Source organism: Lynx canadensis, chromosome A2, assembly GCF_007474595.2.
Source record: "Lynx canadensis isolate LIC74 chromosome A2, mLynCan4.pri.v2, whole genome shotgun sequence".
NCBI lineage: Eukaryota > Metazoa > Chordata > Mammalia > Carnivora > Felidae > Lynx > Lynx canadensis.
The window spans coordinates 95,209,453-95,221,477 of NC_044304.2; the positions used below are offsets into that span (position 1 = coordinate 95,209,453).

The 12,025-nt window shown below is 37.0% G+C and overlaps 1 protein-coding gene across 4 annotated transcripts in view; it reads left to right on the forward strand.

Moving 5' to 3' along the window:
• Window positions 1-12,025, forward strand: part of ANKIB1 (ankyrin repeat and IBR domain containing 1) — a 148,672-nt gene that overhangs the window by 118,554 nt on the left and 18,093 nt on the right. For all 4 annotated transcript variants that reach the window (XM_030307944.1, XM_030307945.1, XM_030307942.1 and 1 more), the window contains exon 11: window positions 6,380-6,510. In XM_030307944.1, coding sequence (XP_030163804.1) covers window positions 6,380-6,510 — 131 coding nt within the window. The remainder of the gene's footprint in view (window positions 1-6,379; window positions 6,511-12,025) is intronic.

Genomic DNA, 12,025 nt, shown 5'->3' on the forward strand with positions numbered 1-12,025 from the left:
TCATGGTGAGATCCAATTAAATATTTCTACCCTGTACGTTCTATCATTCAATCAACAATTCTTTTTAATATTTCCAATTCTTTTTTTTTTAATTTTGCTTATGCTTATTTATTTTTTTTTTTATTTTTTTTTTCAACGTTTATTTATTTTTGGGACAGAGAGAGACAGAGCATGAACGGGGGAGGGGCAGAGAGAGAGGGAGACACAGAATCTGAAGCAGGCTTCTGGCTCTGAGCTTTCAGCACAGCCTGAAGCGGGTATCAAACTCACAAATCATGACCTGAAGTAGGACTCATAACTGACTGAGCCACCCAGACCCTCCTCAGCAAATATTTTTTTGAGTACCTGGTACATGCTAGGAACTTCCCAAATCAAAAACACCTGTATAGATTGTTTTTATTCCCCAGGTACGTTGTGTGTCTTTCTTGAATCCCAGATAATAGCTTGCCATTGCTCCCTTGACACCCATCCATTTTCCCTATTCTCCTGATATGTATGGGTCTGTGTACATGTGTGAGTTCCATAGATTAATACTAATATCCTGCAACACCTTTAAACGTGACAAGACAATTGGGTTTTGCTTTCTCTTTTTGCTTCGGGAACCAAGAAACATATTTATTAGACATGGTTTGCTATTGCCCACCTACTTACATTTCTTTATACATTTATATGAAGCCTAACATTAATGTCCATGGGAGAATTTGTAAGAGATGAGGCTGGAAAGATAGGTGTTGCCAGATTGTGAAGTTTTGCCAAATTGTCTGAAGTTATTTTATTAACAGAATAAGCCATAGAATGCATTTTTTAAGTAGGGAAGTGGCATCTGGGATATTTTTATAAAGATAAGTGATGACTAGGAAGGTTAGACTGAAGGAGAGATCAAAGTAGGGAGGGGAATTTTTAATTTGAATAAGAGGGTAGATCATTGGTCAGCCTAGGAAATTCAGTTATGGGTAACTTTTGGGGCTCCTGGGTGGCTCAGTCAGTTAAGCGTTCGACTCTTCATCTCAGTTCAGGTCCTGATCTCACAGGTCATGAATTCAAGCCCCACATCAAGCTGTGTACGGACAGCGTGGAGTCTGCTTGGGATTCTCTGTCCCTCTGTCTCTGTCCCTCCTCCCACCCCCACACGAATAAATAAATAAATAAATATTTTTTACAAAACAGTAACTTTCAGGGAATAATAGTGAGTTTTGTTACAGACATTGTTAACTTGAGGTACTTGTAGGACATATATGTGGAGATGTCCAGTGGGATTTTACAAGTGCCTATCTGCAGCTTAGAAGAGATGCTGAGAAAACTTAGAAATAACTTGTTGCTTTTAAGTGATATCTTTGGGGCGCCTGGGTGGCGCAGTCGGTTAGGCGTCCGACTTCAGCCAGGTCACGATCTCGCAGTCCGTGAGTTCGAGCCCCGCGTCGGGTTCTGGGCTGATGGCTCAGAGCCTGGAGCCTGTTTCCGATTCTGTGTCTCCCCCTCTCTCTGCCCCTCCCCCGTTCATGCTCTGTCTCTCTCTGTCCCAAAAATAAATTAAAAAAAGTTAAAAAAAAATTTAAGTGATATCTTTATTATTTAACATTTATTAAGTGGTATTTTATATTAGAATATGGAAATAAGGTGACCGCTACTTGAAATTTACATTTTAGAGATGAAGACAGCTATATACAAAACTAAGAAAAAGAAATATTATTAATGCTGTGAAAGAACAGCATACCTGTGGCACATTGTGAGGGAGGGAAGAGAGCAAGAGAAGACCAGTTCTCTACGAGAGTGTGAGGAAAAGCATTATAAAAGAATTGGTGCTTGAGCTGCTTCTTGAGAACTGGTAGATGTACTTCACGCACACAGGAAGGGTACTGGAGCTTTGGGTGAAGCCGAGCTGTGAGATAGCATGGTGTATTCAAGGGCTGCAGATACTGAGTACAAACCAGTGCAAAGGAAGGTGCTGCACCAGAGATGAGACTGCACAGGCAGAAGTCCAAATCAGGTGTCACGGGTGCGGCGAGGTAGAGGTTATGTGCAATGCTGGGAGGTCTGACTTCATCCTGAGACACTGAAAAGGAGTTTTGAGTCGGAGAGTGATAATCAAAGATGCTTACTGAGAAAGAACACTCAGGTGGAAGTGTGGATGGTGAATGAGGACCATTGAGACAGTAGGTAAGAACACTATTTCTGAGAAAACGTCAGAATGTCCAGGTAAGAGGATATGAGGGCTGGAACAAGACAGAGGCAATGCAGGTAGGAGAGGAGAGTTAAGAAGATGTAATTTTATTAAGTTGTGAATCTAGTGTACTTACCAGTTGCCTAGAAGACTTAATGCACAACAGGAAGTAATTAGTACAATATATTATTTAATTCTTGAGTAGAAAATGGCCATGTCTGATTTAAGATATAAAACAAGCATTTTGAAATGGGTGATTATTTTTAGTTATCTTTTAACATTGTAAAATTGGTCAATCATTCCATACCCACAAATAAGTTTTTACTAGGGAGAGAGAAAGAGAACAACCTAGCTAGTAAGTGCAGATTATTGGTGGAACTGTGACAAAATATCTTTACATACGATAATGATTCTGATAATGAAAAGAGAAGAGAAATAGAAGCACTAGAAAATGGTATATATAGTCTATACATAGTTACTTTGGTGGCCAGAGACAGGGAGACCTCAAATTAAAAACCGAAGATTCATTTAAAGAGTTCCAAATAGGGTTTTAATTCAGAAAAATGGAGGAACTTTAGAAAATTGGATAGAAGACAAAAGACTGAGGATACCTAAAAAGTTGTCTACCAGAGAAGGACCAAAGCCAAGACTGCAGAAAAGTTCCCAGTTGCTGAGAAAAACCTAGGAATTTTCTCATTGTCCTCCATACTGAAATGTGATGACCTGTTGACCACTATTAATGGCCACTGAAGTTTATGAAATTTAGGATAAGGCTTAATGCAAACAATAGTGGACCAACTGAAATGTTTAAGCAGAACATCATCATTAAATATAAAAATAATATTCCAGGAAAGAAAAGTATGATTTAATGCTGTATGGTTTACATATTAATTTGGATCATGGTCACATATCTTTGGCATAAGCATTTTCAACTGAACTTGTCAATTCCTGAGATCATTTTCTCCTTTATGCCCAGTTTTCCAAAGTCTTTGAATTATGAGACTCAAAAGGAGTGACAAAATCTAATGAGAAGAAAGTATTAGAAGATATACTAAGATTAGTTCAAAGAATTCAATATAAGGATTCAAATACTATTTTTCAGCACTGAAACCGCCTCTATTATGTCTAATGAGAGCAAGAAGGAGAATGATTATATATTCTGTGAAAAGATAGCTAATTTATAAAAATTTTCAGGCCAGTTTTTCCATACTACATAATAAATGGCTATTGAATAGAATTCAAATAGTCTTTTTAAGAAGTCAGTCTTTAAAATCAACATTTTTTTCACTTACATACATGTTGATTCTACTAGTAGATCTTAGATTGTTATGCTCTAATACTTGATTAAATGAAGTTAATATTTCTTACAAAGAGACCTAAGCACACTAGATTATTGAGGAAGGAAGATCAAGATACAATAGTCATGTAATTGAAGAGAAGAGTCTGGAACTCAGGGTGAAGAAAACTTACCAGGTAGACTGAAGGGAGATAGATATTGCAGGTATGAAGAAGAGTATATACAAAAGGCACATGTATGAAATGAGCATGTTCAGAGAACTAGAAGTAAAGGCCTTTTTCCCACTACAAGTTTCTGTTTTAATAATAGTTATTTCTTGAACACAATTTACTTCATACAATCCTCTAGAACACAGGAACTAGCATTCTCTCCGAGGGTGGTAGAAAAAAACTGTTATGTTGCAGGCCACACAAGCTGCTTTGTTTTAATGGCTTTGTGCTTTATTTATTATAACAATGGACAATAAAGGCCATAAGAATATGTTAGAGCCTCTGAGCTAAAAATAATGTTGATGCTGAAAGGAGGAGAAAGGCCACTCCTTTAAAAAAAAAAAAAAAAAAAAAAAAAAAAAAAAACTAGACATTGTACTTAGTGATTAGGTTTTAAAGCAGTACCCTTTGTAAATGGCATTACCTCCACAGCTTGAGCTGATTAACTATAAGTATAGTAAGTTCTTTCTGAAACTCCTGTTCTCCACTAAATTAACTTGAGAGTTCTCTGTAGCAACACCCTAATCAAACCATCTTCTACCAAGTGGGTTTAGTACTGGAGTGGAGTCTGGTCCGTTCATTGCTGTTATTGTCTCACTTTGCTATGTGGTGAAATTGAAAAACAGTGCTTCATAGTCCAGCAGTAGCTGCTGTTCTGTTGTTGAACAAACGTAAGTAGGTAGGCACTTGGGGTTCCTTGCAGCAAGACAGCCCCACTCCTCCACTGCTAAGCTCCATCGAAGGGCTAATCATAGTGCTCAGCTCTTCCAGTTCATATACTGAGTCACGTCCCAGAGGTCAGCCAGCCCAAACCTTTGTCTCCCTTCCCTCTCTAGGGTTGGGTAATTTTTCCTTTTAAACTTCAAAACTCAAAGAGTCTGATTTCTCACCTGCTTTTAACAGTAACTAACTACCCCACCCTTTTGAGAGTGGCTGCATGTACTCAGGGCCTTGATTGGATGGGCCATGTGCATTGATGTCAGAGTGAGTTTTGGACATCTTTTTCAGGAAAGAAAAGGTAGAGCTTCCCTGTGCACTTAGAGCTAGAAAACAAAACAAACTTAATACTGACAGGGAGGGAAAAAAATGATTTTTTAATTGTGATCTGCAACTCTCTCTAGCTCCTAACTCTCCTCTTGGGGTGCTGGGAGGGGTGTTGGTTATAAAACATAAAATGTAAGATTTAGAATCTTTAAAAACCATGACATTCCGTAAGACTGCAGATCTCAAAGTAGAATAAATTGAGTTTCAGATGAAGAATAGAAGATTAGTGTGGGGTTAGAGGGTAGGAGAAGCTTGCCAGGTAGACAGCAGCCAAATCATGAAGGACTTTGCATTTTTTGCTAAAGCAGTTTTATTTTATCTTGGCAGTCAGTGGGGAGCATCTTAAAGATTTAAAGGAGACTTGTTTTTTTATTTTTTTTTCTCTTATTTATTTTGAGAGCACACACACAAGTGGGAGAGGGGCAGAGAGAGAGAGAGAGAGAGAGAGAGAGAGAGAGAGAGAGAGAGAGAATCCCAAGCAGGCTCCACGCTATCAACACAGAGCCCAATGTAGGGCTTTATCTCAGGAACTGTGAGATCATGACTTGAGCCAAAAATCAAGAGTTGGACGCTTAACCAATTGAGCCACCCAGGTACCCCAAAAAGCAATTTGTATTTTTAAAAGACCACTGTGTAGGCAGTATAGTAGAAGTTGGGGGCAGAAGAAGGAGCCAGGGAAATAGATTGTTTTTTTGTGTGTTTTAATTGTCTAGGCAAGAGGTGTGGAGTACCTTAGTTAAAGCAGTAAGCAGTGAGTGGGAATTGAGAGGAGACATAAACAAAGAGAAAGAGGTAGAAACAATGGAATGTGGCAGGTGAGGGAAAGGAGGGTGTCCAAAATCATGGTCTTCCTGGATTGACTCTGAGTTGATGATGATATCATTTACTAGGACAGGGAATAGAGAAAGAGGCAGGTTTAGGGGAAATGATAAGTTTAGTTTTAGACATGTCACATGGGATTCATTTTTAGTTTATCTGAAGTTTTCATGGATAAAAATATTGATATTTCAATATAACTTTCATGTTTTTTACTATGGTGAAAAGTATCTGGTCATTATGTTTACAACTGACCCACAAGAAATTATGGTCTAGGGGCCATTCTTTCTACAATAGTTAATTTAAACAGACAGTAATATATTGCTTTTTTAAAATGGGTTTTTTCTTCCCCAATTTATTTGAACACAACTTTAGAAAGAAATCTTTAAATCATATTTCATATATCAAGCTTTTGGAATACACCTCCTTATCCTATAATCCTGCTATTCAGAATAAAGCAGTTTTAAAACTTTGCCATAGATCCTAATAAGAAAGTAAATACATGGTTTGGGGCGCCTGGGTGGCTTAGTGAGCTAAACGTCCAACTTCAGCTCAGGTCATGATCTCATGGTTCTTGAGTTCAACCCCCTCATCGGGCTCTGTTTTGACAGCTTGGAGCCTGGAGCCTGCTTCAGATTCTGTGTCTCCCTCTCTCTCTGCCCCTCCCCTACTTGTGCTCTGTCTCTCTTTCTCTCAAAAATAAATAAACATTAAAAAAAAAAGAAAAGAAAAATACGTGGTTAAAACTTAGATACAGCCTACAAAGAACACTTTCACAGGGGGTAGGGGGAGGTTCCCTCTGAAGTTATACACTAAATCATGTATATTGTGTTTGTGCTTAATATCCCAAAGTTGTAGGAGTTAGTGAAGCTTATGAGGATGCTGCCAATTGTCTCTGGTTGTTAACGAACTCCAAGCCTTGTGCTAACTGTAAGTCTCCGATACAGAAGAATGAGGGATGCAATCACATGCAGTGTGCCAAGGTAAGAAGTTGAAGAGGATTTTGCATGCTTTGCTGTTAGAATCTTAATCTGTTAATCCAAAGAAGAAACAAGCATAAAAATGTTGCTGGGTTTCAGTTGGATTCTAGCAGATTAAATTCTATATTCTTTGTTGAATGACATAAGTATTGCTTTATACTACTAAATTTTATACTCATGATGAATGTTAAAAATAGGTTAAGGATTCAGTGATATTTGGCCAGAAGATCAAAAATGCCTGAATCTTTCCCTGCTAATCATCTCTCCTAGTGATTATTTTGAGAGTTTTGCCTGTATATAAATAATAATATTAAATTATAAAGTGCTACTTTATATAGAGATCTCTTACAAAGCTGGCTTTTGAGCACACAGCTTAGTTTCAAAGCCCAAGTCAGGACCCAGGCAATTCCGCTAGGTCCAAATCTAAATCTTGGTGTCTATGTGTAAGTGGCTATATAATAAAGGTACCTAAGATTGTAGGCAGACTTTAAGTCTGCTAATGAAATCATCAATCGAACAAGTAATTATTTCCTGTATTGAAAATGCTGCAGCATCTGGGTGGCTCAGTCAGTTCAGTGTCTGACTCTTGATTTCGGTTCAGGTCATGATCTCATGTTCATGGGATTGAGCCCCACATCAGGCTCACACAATCAGCATAGAGCCTGTTTGGGATTCTCTCTCTCCCCTCCCTTATCTCTGCCCCTCCCCTGCTCATGCTCTCACTTTCTGTCTCAAAAATAAATAAATAAACTTAAAAATAATGGAAATGAAAATGCCAACAAAGATCTTGACCAAAAAATAACTAATATAAATAATGACTTTTGGAAGACTACCCTCCTGACATAGTTGCATAGAAAGAAACTGCCATATTTAAAATAAATTCTCTGGATTAGGTTAATAAATATTTTATTAATCCATGCCAAATTTATAAACATTTTTGTTTTAAAATTATAATGATATCCAATTTTTTTCTTTTCATTGGAAGCTCCATGTATATAAAAAATAATTACTTAAAATTGAGAGGATAATGTAACTTTTCTAATTTACATTGTGAAAGAAACCCAAATAGTTCAGAAGATTCCAATATTAAATACATCAATATCTTCTAAGTATTACTTGATTTTTTTAATATATATTTTTAAGTTTATTGATTTATTTTTGAGAGAGAGAGAGCACAAGCAGCAGAGGAGCAGAGAGAGGAGGGGAAATAGAATCCCAAGCAGGTTCTGCACTGTCAGCTCAGAGCCCAACGCAACAAGGCCTCAATTCCATAAACCATGAGATCATGACCTGAGCTGAAATCAAGAGTCCAGCGCTTAACCAACTGAGTCACCCAAGAGCCCCAGTATGACTTGAGCTTTAATATTAAAGCTAATGATCATTATCATTATTACATAAAAAATGATAGCAGTTACCAGATCATTTTTATAAGCTAATTAGTACTATAAAATTAATATAAATTAGTTGTCTTAGTGAGACAGTAATGATTTCCTAAGAAGGAAGAAGAAAAAAATGTAGTACAGTGTTCTGAGCAAAATGCTCAGAGGTGCTTATTATTAGTTCAGCTGGTCAGGCCAAAAGTATTTTATTTGTGGTCTTCTCTCCAATATCCATTATTAGTTTTTTCTTAGAAAATCTGATACAAAAAAAAAAAAAAAGAAAATCTGATACAGACTATATAGATGTGTAAAGAAATACAGGTTGACCATAAAAAATCAGCAGTTGGGCTACTAATAGTCAGTAAAGAGGCAAGATCCGATAATTACCTTTATTTCCTTCAAACACCTACCAGTAGTAAGTAGTTGATAAATACGTATTGAGTGAATATTTTCATGAATTCATCAGGCTAATGATTTAAGATTTTTTATCTTAAACAGCTTTTTGCTTAAGCTTCTGTTGCATTTAAAAGAAACATTTACTTGCACACTATGTAAATGTAATAGTCTTGTCTGATATACCATCGGAAGTATTTGCATTGAACAAAAGAAACTAACAAATAATTCTTAGGACACAGAAGAAGAAAGACATCTAGAAAGTAATAACCTTGCTACAGAAAAATTTTATACTTTTAGAATTTTCTTTTTAAATGTGAAGGTGGAACAACAGATCATGTGTAATTGAATCCATGCTGTAATATAATGACTAAGTCATAATCTACTTTTATTAATGTCACAGTGTTGTGACACAATACACAGTTTTTACTTTCTGGAATCAAACTGTTAAACATCTTAGAAGAATAGTGGGGCGCCTGGGTGGCTCAGTCAGTTAAGCATCCGACTTCGGCTCAGGTCATGATCTCACCATTTGTGGGTTCGAGACCCACATCGGGCTCTGTGCTGACAACACAGAGCCTGAAGCCTGCTTCATATTTTGTTTCTCCTCTCTATGCCCCTCCCCACTCACACTCTGCCTCTATCTCAAAAATAAACATTAAAAAAATTTTTTAAAAAAACAGAAGAATAACAAATTTAGCCTTATAAAAATAGTTTTGTATATTTCAGGAAAAAACCCACTTTTATTCATTTCCTTTTAGATAATGTTTAGGAGACTATTTAAGTTTTGCATTCTCACACATTTTAAATCACTTACAGTAATTTTCTTCAACTGAGTCTGTAAAACTATATGCTGCAACTAAAAAATAAAAGTTATTTAAGTTCTGTATTCTTTTTCTAATAGAATATGAAATTTGGCTATTTTGTAGAAAGTTTTGCCACTAATTTGGAGATATCAGTAAAGCTGTACTAAAGGGTACTTGTATCAAATTAGGCACAGAGTTTGCTAATAGCAAACAACAAAACCTGCATACTCTCAGAACCTTGATATCCACAATTTATTGTGTAAATGCATGTTAGTGAAGAGCTAGATGAATACAGAGACTTTAATTCATTTCTGTGTTCATGACCTATCAGGTAAAGAAAAAATTAGTAAAGATACAGAAGATTTAACATAATTACTAAGGTATATCTGATTGCTGTATATTCAAACTCTATATCCTGAAAATATGGATTACACCATCTTTGCAAGTATCCATAGAGCATTAGCAAAAACATTGACCATTGTTCATCAAAGAAAATCTCAGTAATACTGCAGAAAATAGAAATAGTAATAGCAGCATTCTCTTATCATAATGGAATGAAATAGAAATTAGTAATAAAGGTGGGAATGCAAGTTGGTGCAGCCACTCTGGAAAACAGTATGGAGGTTCCTCAAAAAACTGAAAGTAGAACTACTCTACGACCCAGCAATTGCACTACTAGGCATTTATCCAAGGGATACAGGTATGCTGTTTGAAGGGGCCCATGCACCCCAATGTTTATAACAGCACTGTCAACAATAGCCACAGTATGGGAAGAGCCCAAATGTGCATTGATGGATGAATGGATAAAGAAGATGTGGTATATATATATCTCTACAATGGAGTATTACTCAGCAATCAAAAAGAATGAAATCTTGCCATTTGCAACTATGTGGATGGAACTGGAGGGTATTATGCTGAGTGAAATTAGTCACAGAAAGACAAAAATCATATGACTTCACTTATATGAGGACTTTAAGAGACAAAACAGATGAACATAAGGGAAGGGAAACAAAAATCATATAAAAACAGGGAGGGAGACAAAACAGAAGAGACTCAGAAATATGGAGAACAAACTGAGGGTTACTGGAGAGGTTGTGGGAGGGGGATGGGCTAAATGGGTAAGGGGCACTAGAGAATCTAGTCCTGAAATCATTGTTGTACTATATGCTAATTTGGATGTAAATTTAAAAAAATATTTTTTAAAAGTTAATTTAAAAAAGGAAAAAAAAAGAAATTAGTAATAAAGGTACAAAAGGCCTTTCCAGGGGCGCCTGGGTGGCGCAGTCGGTTAAGCGTCCGACTTCAGCCAGGTCACGATCTCGCGGTCCGTGAGTTCGAGCCCCGCGTCGGGCTCTGGGCTGATGGCTCAGAGCCTGGAGCCTGTTTCCGATTCTGTGTCTCCCTCTCTCTCTGCCCCTCGCCCGTTCATGCTCTGTCTCTCTCTGTCCCAAAAATAAATAAACGTTGAAAAAAAAAAAATTTAAAAAAAAAACAAAAAACAAAAGGCCTTTCCATTTGGAAAATTTAAATCTCTCAACTCCTGAGTAAAAAAAAAAAAAGGATGTAAAAGTGGGAATTAAAGCATATATAGAAAACTAGGATAATGAAAATATTACTTTATCAGAACCTGAGTACCAATATCTAAAGCACTGCTCAGAAATGTCCCCTAGCCTTATTAAAGCAATACAAAATAAGGAATGATTTAAGCATATGACTTTAAAAATTAGAAAAACAATAAACTTGGAGACTACCAGGAGGAAGGATTTTTTTTAAGCAGAAATCAGTGACTTAAAAACTGAAAAACAATACAACTAATAAATCCAAAAAATATTTTGTTTTTTTTTAAGATAAGATAAACCAGGGGCGCCTGGGTGGCGCAGTTGGTTAAGCGTCCGACTTCAGCCAGGTCACGATCTCATGGTCCGTGAGTTCGAGCCCCGCGTCGGGCTCTGGGCTGATGGCTCAGAGCCTGGAGCCTGTTTCCGACTCTGTGTCTCCCTCTCTCTCTGCCCCTCGCCCGTTCATGCTCTGTCTCTCTCTGTCCCAAAAATAGATAAACGTTGAAAAAAAAAAAATTAAAAAAAAAAAAAGATAAGATAAACCATTAAGCTTACATAAGAAAAAAATGAAGATAAGGGAGTTCAAAAACATGGTATAAGAATTAAAGGGACTAATCAATAAATAAAGCAAACTTGAATTTGGATGGATTGTTTTGTTGTTTTTTTTTTTAATGTTTATTTTTACTTTTGAAAGACAGCGTGAGCAGAGCAGGGACATAGAGAGAGGGAGACACAGAATCGGAAGCAGGCTTCAGGGTATGAGCTGTCAGCACAGAGCCCAATGTGGGCCTTGACCTCACAAACTGCAAGATCATGACCTGAGCCAAAGTCGGACACTTAACCAACTGAGCCATCCAGGCGCCCTGGAGTGGAATGGATTGATTTTCTAAGAAAGTATAATTTATTAAAACTGATCCTAGAAGAAATACCCAAACAAACTTATTTCCATAGAAGACAGAAAGTTTTTCAGCAATCTCCCCCCTTTAAAGCAATAGGCCCTAACAGTTTCACAATAGAATTTTATCAAACCTTTAAAGAACAGGCAATTCTATTGTGACTTAAACTATTTCTGGGAGTTGTTTAAAAAAAAAAAAAATGAGGGGCGCCTGGGTGGCTCAGTTAAGCATCTGACTTTGGCTCAGGTCGCACAGGATCTCACTGTTAGTGGGTTCCAGCCCTGTGTCGTGCTCTGTGCTTACAGCTGAAGCCTGGAGCCTGCTTCAGATTCTGTGGCTCCCTCTCTCTCTCTGCCCCTTCCCCACTCACACACTGTCTCTCTCTTTCTCAAAAATAAACATTTTTAAAAAATGAAAACTTTCAAATTACTATAAAGTGAGAACCTTGATATCAACACTTGACAAGATTATAAATATTAAAAGAA